The 23,418-nt window shown below is 44.5% G+C and overlaps 1 protein-coding gene across 1 annotated transcript in view; it reads left to right on the top strand.

Annotated features, from left to right (window-relative positions):
* Nucleotides 1–23,418, top strand: part of LOC143988568 (phospholipid scramblase family member 5-like) — a 104,698-nt gene that overhangs the window by 69,469 nt on the left and 11,811 nt on the right. Inside the window, exons 6-7 of the mRNA XM_077488244.1 lie at nt 8,611–8,670; nt 17,492–17,602. Coding sequence (XP_077344370.1) covers nt 8,611–8,670; nt 17,492–17,602 — 171 coding nt within the window. The remainder of the gene's footprint in view (nt 1–8,610; nt 8,671–17,491; nt 17,603–23,418) is intronic.

Below are 23,418 nucleotides of genomic sequence, written 5' to 3'. Positions count from 1 at the left end.
CCTTTGCTTGCCAAAAATCCAGCGGACTTTAAAAATAGAACATGTTTTAAATTTTTCCACCGGGAACTCCGCCAGATCGAGAAATCCGTTCGTGTGTATGCTAGTCCGACGGACAAAAAACGATGCTAGGGCAGCTATTGGCTACTGGCTATGAACTTCCTTATTCTAGTCCGGTCATACGTCATCAAGTTCGAATCCGTCGGACTTTGGTGTGATTGTGTGTGGCCAAGTCCGTTTATTCGGAAAGTCCGACGGAACTCTGCCGAAAGTCCGTCGGAAAGACCGTCGGACCTAGTCCCTCGAAAAGTCCGGTCGTGTGTACGCGGCATTAGTCTATCTAGCAGCATATAGTAAATCCCCATGGTAGCAGCTCACCAATCCCAGTAATATTACAGCTCACCATCCGGTCACACACAGCGTTTCGTCCACTCTCTTCTCTGCACCCAGGTGACTCTGGCTGTTGGCACATCTGGACTCAGCACTCCAATTCCTGCCCAGATTGGCACTGACTATGAAGACATTTTGATTGAAATGGTGCAGAGCACTGTTTATCCTTCATTAGCTCTTTCTACTCTACACTATATACCCAAAGGCAGGGACAGGAGCCACCACACTTAGTTCCTTGCACAAATGTGGTTCCACATTCCAGCCTAAGATGGGAACCCCAACTGCTAAGTAGAGTGCTAAGTGCCAGGCCACCCCACCTGCAGAAAATCTGTCACCAGCCACCACTGCCCTGATCCCAAGCAGGCTGCTTCTCATTCTAAACTCTTCTGACTCTAATAATTGTATTTTTACATACAATTAGTATAACCTGTCTTGTTATCAGCTCCTGTAATCTATGACATGGCAGCACTGGGATTGAGCGGGGATGCACTAATAGAGGACGACTTATGCCCCGTACACACGAGAGGACTTATGTCCGACAGACTTCCAAAGGAGTTCCGCCGGAGTTCCGCCGGAGTTCCGACGGAGTTCTGACAGACTTTTCGGCCGAACGGACTTGGCCACACACGATCACACTAAACTCCGACGGATTCGAACGTGATGACGTACGACCTGACTCGAATAAGGAAGTTCATAGCCAGTAGCCAATAGCTGCCCTAGCGTCGGTTTTAGTCCGTCGGAGTAGCATACACACGAGCGGAGTTTTCGAAGGGGACCGGGTCCGGCGGAGTTCCTTCGGGAAAATTTGAAGCATGCTTCATTTCTAAAGTCCGTCAGACTTTGGCGAATCAAAAGTCCGTTGCAGCCCACACACGATCGGATAGTCTGACGGACTCGGTCTTTCGGACTTTGGATGTTGAAAAGTCCGCTCGTGTGTACGGGGCATTAGAGGTGTGTTGATGCTCTGTCTCTGGGTATTCCTCACAGTGTAACTAATCCAAAAATCTAAAATGTTACATATGTAAAGTGGTAGTAAACCCAGGACCCTACATTCCAGCTAACACTTTTTAAGAAGTTACAGCAATGTTTGTGTAGCAATGTAGTTGCCGCTAGTAACAAACAATCCACCAATTCACCTCTCTGCCAGACTTCATACATCACTTTCAGAGAAAATGAACAGTCTTTTGCTGGTTTTGTTTTTGTTGTTTTATGGGGGGGTACAACTTGGATAGGGAATAGGGATATAGGATGCCCATAGAATTTATAATTGCCATCATATTTTAAAAAGATATAAAAAAAAGGGAAAAAAGACAAAGAAAACAGATTTAGACACCAAATCTGCAATATATATTTTTTTTGTTTTTGGGTGTAGATACTCTTTAACTCTAATGCCGCATACACATGGTCGGAATTTTCATCAACAAATATTCAATGTGAGCTTGTTGACGGAAATTCCAACCGTGTGTAGGCTCCATCGGACATTTGCTGTCGGAATCTCCTTTTTGGGGGGGACCCCCACCGCATTTCTTTTTAATTTTGGCACAGGGTTCCTGTTAAAATCCATACCAGACCTTCAGGCCATTTTTTTTTTAATTTTGGTTCAGGGTTCCCCTTAATATTCATACCAGAGGGCCTGGTAATGGACTGGGGGGATCCCATGCTGTTTTTTTCAATGTCTTTTATCTGTATTGCCAAGACCTGACAATTCACTATAACCGCTATTACTTTTGAATGACTTTCTTTTCTTTAAAAATGTCATTTTGTGCGGGAACGGTTCTAAACATGGTAAAAATGCGCCACTTTACAGGCATACTATAGACACTCCCACGTACGAAATTTAAAGGAATATTTCACTTTTATTGTTTCACTTTAAGCATTATTAAAATCACTGCTTCCAAAAAACTGACTTTTTTAAAAAACATTTTTTCATTGATACATGTCCCCTGGGGCAGGACCCGGGTCCCCAAACAGTTTTTATGACAATAACTAGCATATAAGCCTTTAAAATGAACACTTTTGATTTTTCATGTTAATGTCCCATAGAAATATTGTTTGGTGTTTACTAGAACATCTGAACAACCAAAGTTCGGCCCGAACTTATGCTCGGGCTGAACTGTTCGCTCATCCCTACTCGGAATCGAGCAGAAGAGCCGCACTGGCTATTGAACTTCATTTTACTCGGCTCATCGTACGTGTTGTACGTCAACGCGTTCTTAGCGATCGGAATTTCCGACAACATTTGTGCGACCCTGTGTATGCAAGACAAGTTTGAGCCAACATCTGTCGGAAAAAAATCCACATTTCTTATTGTCGGAAAATCCGATCGTCTGTACGCAGCATAATAGATAGTGTGGTGACACCCCACTGGCTGTGCTGTCTGGCAGAGGTGAATGAATTATGAAAGTGGCTGGATTGATTTAATTCTGTGGTAGACAAGACAGTTTACATATGTGTATTTTAGTGGTGGGATGGGACTTTGAAATAAAAACAATATTTTTTACTTTCTACTATAAAACATATCCAAAAAAAGAAATAAAATAACATTTCTTCATAAATTTAGGCCAATATGTATTCTGCTACATATTGTATGTTAAAAAAAAAATTGATTAGTTTGCTCAAAAGTTATAGTGTCTACAAACTATGGTATATATACTGGAATTTTATTTTTTTAATATATGTATATACTAGTAATGGAAGGGTCAACAACTTTTAGTAGAACTGTAATATTACGGCGGTCAATCTTACACTAACTGACACTTTGTGGGAACCAGTGACATTAATTTAGTGATCAGTGCTAAAAATATGCACTGTAACTGTACTAATGACACTGCCTGGGAAGGGGTTAACATCAGGGGCGATCAAAGGGGGTAGCTGTGTGCCTAACCAGTGGTTTACTATACTGTGTGAGGTGCTTTTACTGGGGGAAGAGAGGGGATGTATTCCCTGCTGCGCAGGGACACAAACTCCATCTCTTCCCCCCTGTCAGAATGGTGATCTGCCTTGTTTACAGAGGCAGATCGCAGCTCTGTCTCTTTGCCTGATGACTAAAAACATACACTGTACCCTAATGATACTGGCTGGGAAAGGATTAAACATCAAGGGCTATCAAAGGGTTAAGTGTGTGCCTAACCAGTGTTTTTATGTCTGCTATGTGGTGCTTTCACTAAGGGATGTAATGGATTTTATTCCCTGCTTTGCAGGGAAACAAAATCCAGCACATCCCTGCTGACAGAACAGAGCTCTGCCTTATTTACATAGGCAGGGTTCAGTCGTCCTCACTGATCAGCGGGTGCCGGCGGTCATCCATTGTTGGCCGGTACCTGCTGATCGGTTTCTGACGTGACTAATCACAGCAGAAACAGTGCACTGGTGGTGGACTAGCATGCCCTCTATCCCAAAGAGCAAAATTGAGTGTGTGTGTGTGTGTATATATATATATATATAGATATATATATATATATATATATATATATATATATATATATATATACGTGATTCTGTGCAGAGAGGCTGCCTGTAGCAGTAAAGCTCAATTGGGCTGGTTGCCAAGTGGTTAAATATATACTTTTATTTATATATATATATATATATATATATATATATATATATATATATATATATATATATATATATATTTTTTTTTTTTTTTTTTTTTTTTTTTTATGAACACGGTACAATATTTTAATTGCAATAACCTCAGCAAAAATACACCTTTACATGATACACACATTTCTTTTTTTAACATGAGTTCCCAGTAAAACAGCTGTATATTTGTCATTGCCAGGACTATAATGTTATCTTAATTCCTTCCTCAATTTGCTAGCTAGTGGTGTTGCATCTAATTATCCTCACTTTGGTCTTTGTCTCCTAGATTCTTTTTGGTGCCACAAAACCAGCATGCTTGCAGGTGCAGTGCAGTAAATGTGAAACTAAAAACAGCCTACGAGGCAAAGACGTTGACTACGAGCTTTGAAGATTTTACAAAAAACACATTAAAAATTCCCTTTCTCTCATATTATGATGAAATCATTGCTGCCAGAAAAATGTTACCTTTGTGAAGGTTCAGGGGGAAAAAGGAGAGAAAGCTTTATTGTGCTTCCGTGTGACAGGGAGCCAGTGTGACGAGGCTACTGCACATCTCAGTAGTGTTTATGTCTGTGCAGAAAATGGAAGCACAAGGAACATTTCTGACCTCAGTTTGCTTTGAAAAATACAAAAAGTCACACACATTAATGTACTCTTTATGGGTTATGATCTACTTGCTGGAGCAAGTGAATGCCAAGAATATATTTACTAAGTGTACTGTAAACAGACCATGCTAGGGAGTATAGCTCTGTATTTTTAGATGGTCTACTTCAATGCAGCATTACATTTACAGCATGACTACGGACTTTGATGTCTCTCCAGGCAGTAGAAATGTACTGTTAAAGTCTAATTTCCAATCCTCCCTGATTTCTGTCTAGGGGACAGTAAAAGCAGTTTTACTTATCTGATCCTCTGCTCTCCCAATAGAGAGCGCTCCCCTACACACCAGCAGTGCACTGTCCCTATGGTGTTCTCAAGTCAAGTGCACGCCTATGGTCCCTGCACCAGTGGTCATTTTGATATCAAATTTTGATTTCGTTTGTCATAGTCTTTTTAACTAAAACGTTTAACTAAAATGAAAAAAAGATTGGGGAAGGAACTGTGCTACAGTAAATATTATAAATAATCTCGTGAAGAATAAATGAAAGCTGCAATTCTATTCTGTACCAAAAATACAAACATAAATGAAACGAAAAAAATGTGAACTGCGCTAACCTGTGGTGAATTAATATTTTGGTTAAAGAATGACCTCAACCAATTGGGGTCACACTCCCCCCCCCCCCACCAACTGTGATTATAATTAAAAAAAACACAGGGTCACTAACAAAAGGTGTTTATATGCCCCAAAATTACACCATGCATGAAAACTAAACATAAATCAATTGTATAAAAATCGCAAATGCTAAATATAAATAGAATCTAACCCAAAATATAGTGCAAATTTGTACTGTATATGTATCCAGATTACTTCAAACCTGTGAACAAAAAAGCACATAAATGGCAATATATACTAAAATCCTCTAAAATAAAGTCCAACAGAAGATATGTGCACCACTTGTGACTGTAGGTGTGACAAATTAGAATAAAATAAAATAAAAGTCCATCCACAAAAATCTTCTAGTGTTGTGGGCCATGTAGAATCCACCACCACCTGTGTGAGAATTGGCTCCTTACCGGAACATTCAGACCCCAAAGAGTCAAAATTGGCCCATCAGAATTATGGCAGCTTCTCCAACTGTCACATTCCTCCACTGTTATGGATGATCTCCAATGTATGCATCAACTGTAACTGGCCTCCGAATAACTCTCCCATTACCAAGGACTCAAAGGTGGATGTCCGTATATAAAAAAAAACAAAATGGCTCCAAATAGTGTAAAAAACCCCAATTTAATATTGTTAAAAATAAAAATACACACTTACAAGCATGAAGAAAAAGCAGGCCTTAAGTGGGTTGCGCCAGCCGGAAGCACACCATCATAAACCCGTCCTCCCCAGATTGTATACACAAACCACGAGGTGATGTCAGTGTGTCAATCCACCCAACACATTTCGTAATAGGTTACGTCGTCCAGGGGCACCTAGATGGACTTAACTAAAATGCAGTTTTAGTCCTATTTTAATCATCTGACTTGTTTTAATTTAAGTCATATCTTGGTTGAATAAAATCTTCAGTACATTTTAGTTGGCTAAAATCTAATGGGTTTAGTTAAATTGTAATGCATTATTTAAGCATTTTTCTAGAATTGTCAAACTCATTATATATACTCCTAGAGTAAAAATCTAATAACATGTTATTATTTATGGTATTAAAGTGTTTGTAAAGTCTTGTTTTTAAGAAAAAATAAATGTTATACTTACTATACTTGCGTAATAAATCCTTTTCATAGCTGTACTTCACTATTAGTCCATTTCTTTTCATTCTGGATACCTGTTTTTCTGACCGAGTATCTTTAACAAGGAAGATTTGTTTGATGATCTGATGCCAAAGCTGCCATTCCTGGCCATCACTATTAAGAAAGAAAAGACCCCTAGACTGAAAGGCTGGGGGTCCATTTGATCCGATGAGTGGGGACACTGGAGGGGGTGTTGTGGCATGCCCGGAAAATCGTGGAGCACTTTGCACTTTGGATTTGAGCACATCAGTCACTTTATTTGGACTTTCACATTTATTATCAAGTTATTGTTTCACCTATACTGTGTTTGCTAGTGCTGTATTGTTTTATTTGGATCTGTTCAAGTGATTAGCATCTTTTGTACAGCAGCTGCACTTGTCATTTTATTTTTCAATTTTATGATATTGTGTACACCATTAGCGCGAGTATATATATTTAGAATATATTTTAATATGTTATACTTACCTTCTCTGTGCAGATGGTTTTGCACAGGGCAGCCCAGATCCTCCTCTTCTCTGGTCTCTCTTTGCTGCTCCTGGCCCCTCCCTCCTTACAAGTGCCCCCAAAGCCAGAAGCTTTCTATGGGGGCACCCAAGCCAGGTCACAGCTCTGTGTGTCCATTCAGACAATTTAGTAAAGGAAGGGTGGAATTAATTTACGGTGAGTCAGTCGGTGAAGGTGATCGGAAGGTTCTTCCAGTGCACTAGCTATGTCACCTGCACATCCATGTAGCACAGCCCCCAGGTGTGAGAGAAAACTGCTCAGGAACTGAAACTAGCCCCAGGATCAGCAGAGGCCTTAGTAGTGAAGAGAACTAAGTACTCCTATCAAGGTCAAGGGTCTGGGAAATGGAACTGGTGTAGTAAGTGTTAAATATGTGGAACCAGTGGAATGTGGTTAGAGAATTGACTCATTGTCAGAGCCAATTCATCAGAGAAGCTTATCTGTAGCTGGTGTAAGAATCTGGATGTTTGTGGACCCTGTAAAAAGTTTGCCGCGGGATCTGTTGCTTCTTGGGCGATCTGTATATGTATAGGTTGTTGGACTTCTCATGGTGGAACTTCAAGTACAAAAGGTACATCATTAACTGTAGAGTCCAAAAACAAAAGTTTGACAGCCTTATAAAGGGATTAGTAGTGTAGTGGAGTCAAGATTAAAGGAGTTGTAAAGGCAGAAGGTTTTTTATCTTAATGCATTCTATGCATTAAGATAAAAAAAAAAACTTCTGTGTGTAGCAGCCTCCAGCCCCCCCCAATTACCTATCTAAGCTCCTTCTCTCCACAGCAATGTCCATGATCGATCCCCTCAGCTATCCAGGACACTCCTCCTGATTGGCTGAGACAGAGCAGCATTGGCATTGGCTCCCACGGCTGTCATTCAAATTCAGTCAGCCAATCAGGGAGAGAGGAGGTGGGGCCAAGTCGGGCTCCATGTCTGAATGGATACACAGAGCCGAGGACCTGAGAAGAGGAGGATCCGGACTGCTCTGTGCAAAACCAACTGCACAGAGGAGGTAAGTATGCCATGTTTGTTATTAAAAAACAAAACAAAAAGGAGCCTTTACAATCACTTTAAAGAATGGCATATTTCATAGATCTGTAACCCTAGAAATACCATGTCTGGCTTATACTAGTATACCAGTTTAGGATAATCCAGTTCAGAAAAAAACATATGATGAAACATACTGATATGGATTATTTGGGAACAGGTACAATGTAGCTTGATGCTAAATATTTATTCTGATTAGAATCAGCCAAGAGTAGCACTGGAATAATGTCTGTACATCCCTGAGTTAAAAAAAAGTCCAATGAATGAAATAAATGGGAAGTTTTGCTGACCTTTTGCTTGCAGCCTTTTTCTCTCTGGTTTCAAAACTTTGAACCTCATTTACTAAAATGTGAAACAGACAAAAAAAACTGACAAGGGTTAAATTGAGATTTAAAGTTACTAAAGTGAAAAGTGAGCTGACATTTAATATATGAGCACATAGACACCCAAAGGAATCACATGACTGTGTTTGATGTGCGCACATTCCCACTTTATCTCAATTTTCAGCTCTAGCCCAGAGAAATTCTAATTTAGGCTGGTTTCACGCATTTAGCAAAATGTATTTTTAAAGTATCCAAGGAATGTAGTGCTTTTCTGAAAACAATATGACCAATGGAGTGATAAGGTTACAGCTGCATCCTGAACTCTGAAATATTACATAATATAATTTTTCGTCTTTGCATTTTTATTCTATAGGTGAAAACATTAAGTGAAAAGTCAGTGATTGGCAAAATTTCCAAGTATTGGTCAGGATTAGTGATGGCCGAACGGTTCGCCCGGCGGTCGTTTCGCGGCGAATTTCCGACTTTCGCCGTCCGCGGGTTCGAACGCCTTTTTCCGTCGTTCGCCCCGGCGGACTTACGTGTTTAATGTATACAAGAACTTTAACCTTTCGTGACACGTTTATCATGTGTTACAGGACAACCAATTGAGACATGACAGCTCATGGACACTTGGACATTCCCCCTAACCTATAAATACACCCGATCCGGTGGCCATTTTACATTCTTTCTTCTGTCACTGTAGGGAAAGGATCCTGTGTGGAGTAGGGACAGAGAAAACGCTAGCTATTTGGTACACAAAAGTTCTTTTCAGGACTGGTATAGGTGTTAGGTCAGCAGCCTGAGTTTCTTTTGTCAGTTTAGATAAAGGGACAGAGCGCTGTATGCTGCTATTTTAGGGACAGCTCAGCCAGATTAGTCTTTCTTCATCATCATCATCATCATCATCATTAGCTGTTACTATCAGGTCCACAAAAGAGCTGTTCCAGCTAATCGTTCCAGCCTACTCTTTTTTGCCAATTTGTATAGGGACAGGCAGGAAGCAGTGTGTCAGGCAGTGAGGATAATTTTAAAGACTTGCTGTTACTATTAGTTCCACAAAGGTTCTTTTCAGGACTGGTATCAGTGGTACGGTAATAGGCTTGTACACGTATAATATTCTTTCTTCCAAATATAGAAAGAATATTATACTTGACTGCTGCCCTTCTGCTGCAGTCTGCTAATCATTCACAACTCACTTGTTCCACAAAGCTCTTTATCAGGACTGGTAACTTGGTCTGTCTAGGGTGCTACGGTACATAGGCTTGGGTGCGGTACAGTCTGCTGTTCTGTAAGGACCGCTATCGGTCCACAATACATAGGGTTGCCGTGCACTACTGCTGACCGCTGCCCTATACTGCAGCAGTCCTTCATTGGTATAGGGACTGACGTACAGTCTGCTAATCACTAACACACAACCTGCTTGGTCCACAAAAGTTCTTATAAGGACTGGTAACTTGGTATAGGGTGCTACGGTACATAGGCTTGAGTGCGGTACAGTCTGCTGTTCTGTAAGGACCGCTATCGGTCCACAATACATAGGGTTGCCGTGCACTACTGCTGACCGCTGCCCTATACTGCAGCAGTCCTTCATTGGTATAGGGACTGACGTACAGTCTGCTAATCACTAACACACAACCTGCTTGGTCCACAAAAGTTCTTATAAGGACTGGTAACTTGGTATAGGGTGCTACGGTACATAGGCTTGAGTGCGGTACAGTCTGCTGTTCTGTAAGGACCGCTATCGGTCCACAATACATAGGGTTGCCGTGCACTACTGCTGACCGCTGCCCTATACTGCAGCAGTCCTTCATTGGTATAGGGACTGACGTACAGTCTGCTAATCACTAACACACAACCTGCTTGTTCCACAAAAGTTCTTATAAGGACTGGTAACTTGGTATAGGGTGCTACGGTACATAGGCTTGAGTGCGGTACAGTCTGCTGTTCTGTAAGGACCGCTATCGGTCCACAATAGATAGGGTTGACGTGCACCACTGCTGACCGCTGCCCTATACTGCAGCAGTCCTTCAGCGGTATAGGGACTGACGTACAGTCTGCTAAACACTAATACACAACCTGCTTGGTCCACAAAAGTTCTTATAAGGACTGGTAACTTGGTATAGGGTGCTACGGTACATAGGCTTGAGTGCGGTACAGTCTGCTGTTCTGTAAGGACCGCTATCGGTCCACAATAGATAGGGTTGACGTGCACCACTGCTGACCGCTGCCCTATACTGCAGCAGTCCTTCAGCGGTATAGGGACTGACGTACAGTCTGCTAAACACTAATACACAACCTGCTTGGTCCACAAAAGTTCTTATAAGGACTGGTAACTTGGTATAGGGTGCTACGGTACATAGGCTTGAGTGCGGTACAGTCTGCTGTTCTGTAAGGACCGCTATCGGTCCACAATAGATAGGGTTGACGTGCACCACTGCTGACCGCTGCCCTATACTGCAGCAGTCCTTCAGCGGTATAGGGACTGACGCACAGTCTGCTAAACACTAACACACAACCTGCTTGGTCCACAAAAGTTTTTATAAGGACTGGTAACTTGGTATAGGGTGCTACGGTACATAGGCCTGAGTGCGTTACAGTCTGCTGTTCTGTAAGGACCGCTATCGGTCCACAATACATAGGGTTGCCGTGCACTACTGCTGACCGCTGCCCTATACTGCAGCAGTCCTTCATTGGTATAGGGACTGACGTACAGTCTGCTAATCACTAACACACAACCTGCTTGGTCCACAAAAGTTCTTATAAGGACTGGTAACTTGGTATAGGGTGCTACGGTACATAGGCCTGAGTGCGTTACAGTCTGCTGTTCTGTAAGGACCGCTATCGGTCCACAATACATAGGGTTGACGTGCACCACTGCTGACCGCTGCCCTATACTGCAGCAGTCCTTCAGCGGTATAGGGACTGACGTACAGTCTGCTAAACACTAATACACAACCTGCTTGGTCCACAAAAGTTCTTATAAGGACTGGTAACTTGGTATAGGGTGCTACGGTACATAGGCTTGAGTGCGGTACAGTCTGCTGTTCTGTAAGGACCGCTATCGGTCCACAATACATAGGGTTGCCGTGCACTACTGCTGACCGCTGCCCTATACTGCAGCAGTCCTTCATTGGTATAGGGACTGACGTACAGTCTGCTAATCACTAACACACAACCTGCTTGTTCCACAAAAGTTCTTATAAGGACTGGTAACTTGGTATAGGGTGCTACGGTACATAGGCTTGAGTGCGGTACAGTCTGCTGTTCTGTAAGGACCGCTATCGGTCCACAATAGATAGGGTTGACGTGCACCACTGCTGACCGCTGCCCTATACTGCAGCAGTCCTTCAGCGGTATAGGGACTGACGTACAGTCTGCTAAACACTAATACACAACCTGCTTGGTCCACAAAAGTTCTTATAAGGACTGGTAACTTGGTATAGGGTGCTACGGTACATAGGCTTGAGTGCGGTACAGTCTGCTGTTCTGTAAGGACCGCTATCGGTCCACAATAGATAGGGTTGACGTGCACCACTGCTGACCGCTGCCCTATACTGCAGCAGTCCTTCAGCGGTATAGGGACTGACGTACAGTCTGCTAAACACTAATACACAACCTGCTTGGTCCACAAAAGTTCTTATAAGGACTGGTAACTTGGTATAGGGTGCTACGGTACATAGGCTTGAGTGCGGTACAGTCTGCTGTTCTGTAAGGACCGCTATAGGTCCACAATAGATAGGGTTGACGTGCACCACTGCTGACCGCTCACCTATACTGCAGCAGTCCTTCAGCGGTATAGGGACTAAGAGTTTTGTCACAGGGTCATTTAAAAAATGACATGCAGAGGAAGAGGCAGGCCCTTCCGCAGGGGTGGTAGGGGTAGGGCAGGAGCAACAGGCTTGAGCCAAAGTGGGAAGTTGCAGAAGGTGCGTTCAATTACTTTAAAGGATGCACCAGACTTGGTTGAGTGGCTCGCTCAGCCTTACTCTTCTGCACCCTCCTCATCCTCTCGATCTGCACCCTCTTCTTCACTCTCTGCTATGTGCACCCCCAAAGACACTACCACCAACAACACGACCACCACCACCACCACCACATACCTTCCGCTTGAGTCACTGGAATTATTTTCCGATCCATATCAAGAGGACATTTCTGATGCGCAGCCACTCTTGGTATTGGATCAGGAAGAGGAGGTAGCAACAAGCGCTACTCAGCAGTCTGACGCCAGTACCCAGATCAGCCCAAGGAGGAGGTTGGTCCCCGGTGTTGCTGCCTACTCTACTTATAGCGGTGGGGAAGGTGACGTTGATGATGACGTGTCTAGTGATGTCACGTGGGTGCCCACAAGAGAGGAAGAGGAGGGGAGTTCAGAGGGAGATATGGACCAGCAGATAGGGAGGAGAAGCAGCAATGACTTACATTGCACAGCAGGGACAAAGCAGACTGCAAATGTATCAGGAGCGAGTCATCGACCATGTACGGTCACATCTGGCGCTCCCAGGACACCGGCACATGGCTCCGCAGTGTGGGCTTTTTTTAACGTGTCCGCTGCTGACAATAGCGTTGCCATCTGCAATCTTTGCAGTCAACGCGTTAGTCGCGGTAAGCCCAATACTCACCTAGGGACGACCGCCTTAAGAAGGCACATGAGCAGCCATCACCGAGCCCAGTGGGAGCAACGGAACACACAAAGCCACACTGCAGGCTCTCACCGTCCAGCCTCGTCTTCTACTTCTCCTTCTCCTCTCTCCTCACAATTGTCCTCCACTCCACCTTCCATCACGCCAAGCTCACATTTTTCTGCAAAAAGGCAGGCTTCCGTGGGCCTAATGTTTGAGCGTAAAAAAATGATGACGCCGGATAACCCTCTTGCCCAACGGTTGGCGGCTGGCTTGTCAGAACTCATAGCCCGCCAACTACTGCCATATAAACTGGTGGACTCGGAGGCCTTTCGCAAATTTGTGGCCATTGGAACACCACAATGGAAGGTCCCAGGAAGGAAGTATTTCTCAGAGAAGGGCATCCCAGAGCTATATGGCCATGTTCAGCGGCAAGTGAATGTATCTCTGGCACACAGTGTCGGTGCCAAGATACATCTGACCACAGACACGTGGTCTAGCAAACACGGGCAGGGAAGGTATATCAGTTTTACTGCCCACTGGGTGAACCTTCTGACGGCCGTCAAGCATGTAACCCGTGGCACCCGTGTAGATTTGGTTTTACCGCCACGGATTGCATGCAGGCCTGACTCTTCTTCTCCTCCTCCTACTCCATCCTCCTCCCTCTCCTCCTCAGCTGCCTCCTCCTTTTCCGCTGCTAGCGTCTCTTCCACTGCACCGCCCAAGCTCCCCAGAACCTATTCCACATGCCAGGTGAGACGTTGCCATGCCGTGCTGCGTCTGTTGTGCCTGGAAGCAAAGAGCCACACTGGCCCGGCACTCCTTTCAGCTTTGCGTTCACAGGCAGATGAGTGGCTAACACCGCTCAATTTGACAGTTGGTAAAGTGGTGTGTGACAACGGTGCCAATCTGCTTAGCGCATTGAAACAGGGCAAAATCACGCACGTGCCGTGCATGGCACACGTCTTAAACTTGGTCGTGCAGCGATTCCTTGTCAAATACCCTGGGGTCCAGGACATCTTGCGGCAGGCAAGGAAAATCTCGGCCCATTTCAGAAGATCTTACACGGCCATGGCTCGCCTTGCTGACATTCAGCGGCGACACCATCTGCCGGTCAGACGTCTTATTTGCGATTGCCCGACGCGATGGAACTCAACCTTCTATATGCTTGATAGGCTGCTCCAGCAGAAACGTGCAGTTAACGTCTACCTGTATGAACTCTGCGAAAGAAACGGTTCTGGGGAGCTGGGTTTTTTTTCACCGCGCCAGTGGCTGCTCATGCGCGACACATGCAGACTTCTGCGGCCATTTGAGGAGATCACCAAACTGGTCAGTCGCAGCCATGGCGCCATCAGTGACATGGTACCTTATGCCTTCTTTCTGGAGCGTGCATTGCGTCGTGTCATTGATCAGGCTGTGGAGGAGCAGGAGCGGGAAGATGAGGAAGTCGCAATGCTGGATGAATTCCCAGGGGGGGCTACTCTATCTGAGACAAGTCAACAACAGGAGTCTGATGAGGAGTCAGAGGAGGATGGTGCCGGGGCGGATGAGCAGGAGCAAGAAGAGCATGCTTTAAACCTTTCTGGGATCCCTGTTGTGCGAGGATGGGGAGAGGAGAATGAAGAGGACGACATTATCCTGGATGATGAGCAGGAGCCAGGCCACCACACCGCTTCCACTTTAGTGCAAATGGGGGCCTTCATGCTCCAGTGTTTTAATAGGGACCCCCGTATAAAAAGCATGAGGGTCAAGGACCAGTACTGGGTGGCAACGTACTTAGACCCCCGGTACAAACACAAAATGGCGGAAATGTTACCGCCGTCGCAGAGGGCTGTCAGAATGCAGCACTTCCAGGCCTTGCTTCGAGAAATGCTGCATTCTGCTTTTGCGTGCGCTGGCAGAGGAGCAATTCCCACTCCCAGAGAAGGATTTGCGGGTACCAATCCAACAGCGCCTGCAAGAAGAGGCCGGTTTGAAGATGTGTTGGTGACTTCGGATATGAGGTCATTCTTTCAGCCGACCCATCGACAGGTGTCATCCGGATCCAGCATCAGGGAACGCCTAGACCGTCAGGTGTCCGACTACATTGGGTTAACGGCCGATGTGGACGCTCTGAGGAGTGATGAACCCCTAGACTACTGGGTGGGCAGGCTTGACCTCTGGCCAGAGCTTGCCCAATTTGCAATCGAACTGTTGGCTTGCCCCTCATCCAGTGTCCTGTCCGAAAGGACGTTCAGCGCAGCAGGGGGGATTGTGACCGATAAGCGTACTCGCCTAGCTCACCACAGTGTTAACTACCTCACATTTCTAAAAATGAATGAGGCATGGATCTCGGAGGAATTCAACACATGTGATCAGTAGACCATGTATATGTCTATAAACAATTTTTGGAATCAAGCACACAGACCTTCTTAATTCATTTGGCTCACTTCCCTGACCCAAAAAAGCACACCGTACTATATGCCCCTACCCTCCTCTTTGAAGAGGTTGAGCGGTGTCATATTTCTACTGGGGCTGCTTATTATGAGGGGTTCCCACCATCCCTGTGCTGTGCTGACTTCCTCCTGGGTGTTCTTATTATGAGGGGCTCCCACCATCCCTGTGCTGTGCTGACTTCCTCCTGGGGGTTCTTATTATGAGGGGATCACACCATCCCTGTGCTGTGCTGACTTCCTCCTGGGGCTGCTTACGGTGCTGCTGTCAGCGCTGTATGTCACGGAGCTGCTGTCAGCGCTGTATGTCACGGAGCTGCTGTCAGCGCTGTATGTCACGGAGCTGCTGTCAGCGCTGTATGTCACGGAGCTGCTGTCAGCGCTGTATGTCACGGAGCTGCTGTCAGCGCTGTATGTCACGGAGCTGCTGTCAGCGCTGTATGTCACGGAGCTGCTGTCAGCGCTGTATGTCACGGAGCTGCTGTCAGCGCTGTATGTCACGGAGCTGCTGTCAGCGCTGTATGTCACGGAGCTGCTGTCAGCGCTGTATGTCACGGAGCTGCTGTCAGCGCTGTATGTCACGGAGCTGCTGTCAGCGCTGTATGTCACGGAGCTGCTGTCAGCGCTGTATGTCACGGTGCTGCTGTCAGCGCTGTATGTCACGGAGCTGCTGTCAGCGCTGTATGTCACGGAGCTGCTGTCAGCGCTGTATGTCACGGTGCTGCTGTCAGCGCTGTATGTCACGGAGCTGCTGTCAGCGCTGTATGTCACGGAGCTGCTGTCAGCGCTGTATGTCACGGAGCTGCTGTCAGCGCTGTATGTCACGGAGCTGCTGTCAGCGCTGTATGTCACGGAGCTGCTGTCAGCGCTGTATGTCACGGAGCTGCTGTCAGCGCTGTATGTCACGGAGCTGCTGTCAGCGCTGTATGTCACGGTGCTGCTGTCAGCGCTGTATGTCACGGAGCTGCTGTCAGCGCTGTATGTCACGGAGCTGCTGTCAGTGCTGTATGTCACGGAGCTGCTGTCAGCGCTGTATGTCACGGAGCTGCTGTCAGCGCTGTATGTCACGGTGCTGCTGTCAGCGCTGTATGTCACGGAGCTGCTGTCAGCGCTGTATGTCACGGTGCTGCTGTCAGCGCTGTATGTCACGGAGCTGCTGTCAGCGCTGTATGTCACGGAGCTGCTGTCAGCGCTGTATGTCACGGAGCTGCTGTCAGCGCTGTATGTCACGGAGCTGCTGTCAGCGCTGTATGTCACGGAGCTGCTGTCAGCGCTGTATGTCACGGAGCTGCTGTCAGCGCTGTATGTCACGGAGCTGCTGTCAGCGCTGTATGTCACGGTGCTGCTGTCAGCGCTGTATGTCACGGAGCTGCTGTCAGCGCTGTATGTCACGGAGCTGCTGTCAGTGCTGTATGTCACGGAGCTGCTGTCAGCGCTGTATGTCACGGAGCTGCTGTCAGCGCTGTATGTCACGGTGCTGCTGTCAGCGCTGTATGTCACGGAGCTGCTGTCAGCGCTGTATGTCACGGAGCTGCTGTCAGTGCTGTATGTCACGGAGCTGCTGTCAGCGCTGTATGTCACGGAGCTGCTGTCAGCGCTGTATGTCACGGAGCTGCTGTCAGCGCTGTATGTCACGGTGCTGCTGTCAGCGCTGTATGTCACGGAGCTGCTGTCAGCGCTGTATGTCACGGAGCTGCTGTCAGCGCTGTATGTCACGGAGATGCTGTCAGCGCTGTATGTCACGGAGCTGCTGTCAGCGCTGTATGTCACGGAGCTGCTGTCAGCGCTGTATGTCACGGTGCTGATGTCAGTGCTCTGTATTACGGTGCTGCTGTCAGTGCTCTGTATCTCCTGCACCCTCTTGTTTGCCTACCCTGGTCCCTGACCTTCCCTCTCCTCCATTGCCTTCATTAGCTCCATAGTCCTGAATTGTCAGAACAATTTCCCAAATAAAAAAAAAATGCTTGTAGTTATCGATCCCAAATTCACCTCATACATGTATTATGCTATTGTCCAGGTGGTGGGACTACGTGCTACCCCCTAATAATTACCCCGTGGCCGCAAATTCGACCTAAAGGTTTGCGAAATTCGCCTCCCATTGAAGTCAATGGAGCCCGCGGCGAACGGTCGTTTTCGCGAACGTTTGTGTCCGTTCGCGTTTCGCGTTCGCGAAACGTCCCGTCGGAAGTTCGTCCATCACTAGTCAGGATTTGTGAATGAAGTTTTTACCAATGCTGATAACTTTGGGATAGAATTTCCTGTTGATCTGGATGTAAAGCTCAAAGCTGCTTTGATTGGTGCCTGCTTCCTAATAGTAAGTACAATTAAAATAGTTGTCACACAATATATCCCTGTGTTCTATATATTGCCTCTTCCACGGTCCATCAAGATCCTTCAATGTAGCCAGCAAATTTTCTCTAGCTGCTTCCGTGTCCATCTCACCCATACTGATTCCCTGTCATGGGGTGACCTACCACCTGCACACGTGCAGGAGTTCAGTAATCCCATCACTCAGGCTTCGTTCCAGAAATTTGTGCATGCACACCTCAGTGGATATTCTATAGAATATTGTGATCAGGCAGGTAAGTCTATTTTAACGCAGAAGTTACAAGTCTCTTCAGCCTAAATAGCCTGCCTGCTCGTAAGCCTTTCATATTTGATTTTGGTTATGCTTTTATCGTTTCTATGGAAAATGGGAGCTGCAGCTGCCCCTTGCAGCCATCTTTTCAGTACCCTGAAAATGGGGTTTACAGAATTAACAGAATTAATACTAACTTTTCTAAATTCCTGTATATTTCTATTTGACAAGGTTTTACAATCTGACAACCAACATAATGTTGCTTCGAATGAAATTACAAATTTCATTCAATTTGCCATTAGCCTGCTAAACCTAGTAACATTTACCTTTTTTGGTGACTAATTGACTGGCATTAGTAAAACCACATTTAATAATTGTAAATCCATTACAGTTAAAAGTTTGGATTATGGAGAGAATTGACAAACTGAAATATACTCAGTTCAAATAAAACCCGATTTACAGATTTGTATTAGTTCTAGATTGTTTTACAATCAGTTTACATTGCATGAAAGGTATTCAAAGTTTCCTTCCAATGCAATCCACTTTGGCTGGGTCTGTTGGGGTAACAGTTGTTGAAGTTAAATCAAACTCCAGCACAGTAGCTTGGCATTCTCTCCAGCAACATTGTTTAACCAGCTGATTGGATTGTGCTAGATGATCACTAAAAAGTTGTGTCCATACAGGAAGTGTTGCAGCTTCTGCAGCACCCACATGATCCTTCATGGTGGCATATGCTACCTCCCTAGGAAGTAGTTTCCTGCTCAGATAGAGAATGGGATATTTCTCTCCTGATTGATCCACCTGGTTCAGGACTGACTAGTACCTCTTTCAAGGCTTGAAAGGCTTTTATACACTCAGCATCCAGGATACCAACTCAGGTAGTTATATCTTGGTTAGGTTAATCAGGAACATACATTTCCTATAGTAGCCTGCTCTCCCCAATAATGACATAATAACATAACCTGCTTCTTGGATTAAGGAGTAGACCAGGCCATGATGGTCTCAGCCTTTCCTGTCTCAGGTCTCAGGATGCTTCCTCCGACCTGGTCTCCCAAGTACTTGACTTCCATGTCTATTTGACACACATTGGGGTTAACTATCTTAATGATTATCAGCTGCCAGTTTTGTCCAAGACTTGTAACAGACATGTGAGATGTTGTTCTTAGGTAGGGCTGAAAATTGTAATATCATACGGGTAGGCAAGTGCAAATAATTCCAGCCCTCCCAGCAGGTCATTCACAACCCTTTGAAAGGTTTTTGCCTAAATTTCATCCAAAATAGCATTACTGTAAATTCATAAATTATGAAAAGGCAAATTTTTCCCAAGTCTCAGGTGCAAGGAATTTTTTAAGTACCTTTTGCTCAGGTTAAGGATTGTTGGATAGTGGGCATGGGGTAAACATCAGCAGCAGTGATGGCATTCAGCTTTGTGTAGTTCATGCAGAACCTGGTAGCCTGATCCTTTTTTGGGGGCCAGGACTACCAGTGACATCAAGGCACTTTGGGGCTTCTGAATGACCACTCACTGCATAATCTTCTCCTTAGAAAGAAAACACATTAAAAGTCAGCAGCTACAAATAGGCCAGTCTTCAGGTCCCTTGGGCCTGCAGGTTTAGTGTGGGAAGTATGGGGCTTTAATCAGAGTCTCTGACTCCCATAAATTACTCTTAGCAGTCCTTCATATTTCTGATGGTAAATGAGAGCTTCAAGTGCCAATTGCAGACATGTTTTCAGGTCCCAAAAGAATATGTATACAGAATTAACATTGCCAAGAAAATGGTCTAAGGGGTGTGCTGAAGTGGCTGAAGTATATTTTATGATGCTCAGCATATACACCCTTAATGACAACTTTTCTAAATACAGCTAAATTTACATTGAAAAGGGTTTTAAAATCTGACAATATAATATTATTGAACAGAATTAAATTATTATTTGTTATAAACTAAATCTCATAAATCAGAAATGTGGCTTAGGTGATTTCATATGTTCTATTAGCTTGCTGAACCAAGCAATATAGGTGTGTTTGTGTCTTAACTTTGGAGCATCGTCACAATCATTGGTGTTACCACTTTTGATGAATGTAACTCCATTGCAGTAAAAATTATAGATTATAAATACAGCTGGGTGCTTTAGATGTGCTAAATTTCAGTCTTTGTTCAAATGAAGTCTGACATAAGATGTAAGTGTTATAAGAAAACTCCTATGATTCTTAGCTCCGTCTAGTGGTATTTTCCCCTTTAAGTGAATGATTTGCATTCAAACAGCAGATGATATATCCTATTTACATTCATTTTTAACATTTTACACAGAACAAACATACATGCAATTTTACTGGGCAAATCGCTTTATAAACAAACTCATAAGGTAAAGAAGACAAGTACCAAACATCCCATATTTTCCCATGACTTGCAAACAGCTTGTATCGTACCTATCTACAGTAAGGGTACTAAAGAAGAACTACAGGCCAGTGAGTTTAACATCCAAGGTAGGAAAGTTAATGGAATCTCTCTTGAATAGGGTCAATCATTTAAAAGCACATACTGTTCCTTGCTGGACCCAAAGTAGCATGGCTTTACTAAGGATGAGTCATGTCAGACAAATCTGAATTGTCTGACTATATTAGAAATGTTCTAGAGTAGACCAATCTAGTGCTGTAGACATAGCTTAATTTGATTGCAGCAAATAATGATCTAAAAAGTTCTACAAGCTAGGACTTAAAGCAGAACTAAACTCTCAATAGGTATTAACAATTTTAACTTGCATACTGCTAGCATTAGTAAATATATAAGAAGGTGCCTGTATATTGTATTTAGCATTAATAAATACAGATACATCTCTCAGCAATCTTCACATACATGCGCAATCAATTCCCATATTTCGGTTGAGGTAGAATTGGCTGAGCTGCTGAACATACAGTAGCACTGTCCTAATTTCTTTCCAAAAAAGAGAAGGTGCATAAGCAACATAGTGTGGCCCATACTTGTGATGGATAATGTCCATAGCAACAAAGTCCATAGTAACTGGAGTTCCTGAAGATGGGCCCCCAGCATAAACACAGTAACATGGCATAATAGGCAAAAAGTAACAACAACAGTTGGCTCTTGCTTATAGGTGGGCTTACAAGCTGAATGGGAAGGTATTATTTGAGGTATTATTTCACGACACATGGTCTTTCCACCAGGGTTTCAGCCTACCAAGGAAGCAACGGTGACCTGTCTTTTTCCTAGGCCTTTGGGCCAAGGGTTGTGTTGCAAGAATCTCTCCTCCTGGGAGGAAACCCTGAATATGCTGGTTGCAAGTAATGTTATCTTCTAAGATGTTCCTGAGTAAATAGTTAATTTGCATGTATACAAAGGAACCCTTTTACACGCTGTCCCGAATTGGAATATAAAGATTTAGATGCCACTTGAACCCCAATTGCAAAGGAGCCTTATATGCTTAAGGTTCAAGCTAGCAAAGCCCTCTGTTAGCCCTTGTACACATGGTCGGAGAATCCGTCGGAATGTGTCCTATCGGACCGTGTCGTTGGATAATCCGACTGTGTGTGGTATGCATCGGACTGATTCCGTCGGAATATCCGTCGGACCCAATTTTCCAACATGTTGGAAATATTTCCCGACCAACTGAGCCGATCGGACATACTCCGATCATGTGTAGAGAATTTTGATTGGACCAAGTGCCACGCATGCTCAGATCAAATTCCTACATCAAAGCTATTGGCTACTAGCCTGAATGTAGTCCCATCGTAACGAAATTACATCATCACGTTCTGAAAGATGGAATTTTTCGCCAACTTTGTCCGACCGTGTGCATGCAACAGTTTCGGACAAGATCCGACGGGCAAAATCCGACAGATTTGGTTGTGGAAATCTCCAACCGTGTGTACAGGGGCTAAGAGGAACTCAGAGGCCTTAGAAAGATGTGCAGAACACTGGAGACTGTGTTCTGTGTGGAAAACCTTCAGGTATTGTGTTCTCCCTCTACCCTCCTTCCTATTCTCCATGCACAACTGCAATAAGTCTGTTCAAGTTTTATTTTAAATGACTGGCACCCATATTTCTTCTATCCTGAGAAAGGAATTAGTCCTTGAGATGAATGTGCCTGGGATCTTATTGCCAAAGTAAAGTCGGCCATAGACAGTTCGAATCTAATCCTTTTCAGCAGGCATCGGGTGACATACAAACCATGTTTGGGCAGGCTGAATGTACCCAAGTTGATAGATCGATCAACATAGGTACAACCAGCTTTTTGAATTTTACATGTAATTAGTGCTAGAAGCTATTATAATCATGATCATAATGTTCACAATGTAATCACTGTGTTCACAGTAATCACTGTTGACTCAAAGTAATCTAAATCAATGCTGATGGGGGAATCAAGCAATTTTCTTTCTTGCATCCTGTGGTTGCAGGAAAGAAAATTGTTCATCTATGGCATTTTTAAACTTAGAAAATTCACAATGTAGTTATTGATCAGCTGAAAAGCAAATTTAATTATGGAGTTCCTCATTAGAGGAATCACCAGCAGGAGGAAAGAAGTACTAGGTGCACTATACAGAGCCTAAAGCTAGATTCACTTGTGTGCATTGCGGGAACGTGCAGAAAACTGTGTGCTTTCCTGCAATTCATAAAAACGTGCAGTCTTTTTGCAGGTGCACAGCACTGCCATTAACTCTCAATGGTACCCCACACATCTAGCAGTGCGTGCATTGTGACAAAGTTCTGCACATTCTGGGGCACCAAGATTTTTGATGCACCGCTGTTGCCGTTATTCCCAGGTGCGCTCAACCAGTCCACTCATTGACATGGTACACTTCCCCTGCCCTTGCTTCTGGTATGCCATCTGAGAGCTTCTAGCCACAGTTGATGCTCCTGGTAGTTCCACCACTCCGCTCCACTTTGCAGGCAATGTTCCTGGCACACTCCATTTTTTCCAACTACTTTCACAGAGCAATTTTTCCTCCCAAGAATGCTGGGACATTTTTTTTTGACCACTAATGCAGAGGCGTTTTTCTTACCACTGACCATTAGCACCAGGCATATTTTCTTTCATTGGACAATAATGCTATCGGTGACCACCAACAGCAAGGCGTTGTTTTTTTTCTCTTACTGACCAATGAGGCTGGGCATTTTTCTTTCCATTGACCATTATTGCTGGACATTTTTTTCCATTAATGGCAAATGTTGAGGCCTTTTTTTTTAAAGAAACTGGTAAATATAACTGGGCTGAAGACCCCTTTGCAGAGACACTGTCAAATTGCCCCTCATTGCAAGGTGTCAGTGACTCTTTAAGTCACTACTGATGATGTCACTTTAAACACATTTAAATATTTACACATTTCTTTTTTGTTTCTTTAGTCCAACTGGCTGAAAGGAACCTCTCCCTCTCCACACATCTGTACCTACCTCATATATCATCCCCACATCCTCTTCAGTCCTCTATAAATTGCCATCATATTTAGAGGGCTGTGTTTTTTTTTTCTCCGGGGGGGGGGGGGGGGGGGGTATTATAATTTTTGCTATGGGACCATCTGACTTCTAGTTGTGCCCCTG

The sequence above is a fragment of the Lithobates pipiens genome, unplaced genomic scaffold, assembly GCF_037356315.1.
Source record: "Lithobates pipiens isolate NorthernLeopardFrog02 unplaced genomic scaffold, aLitPip1_a1.2 Scaffold_18, whole genome shotgun sequence".
Lineage (NCBI taxonomy): Eukaryota > Metazoa > Chordata > Amphibia > Anura > Ranidae > Lithobates > Lithobates pipiens.
This window is presented reverse-complemented; position numbering and strand designations above follow the sequence as displayed.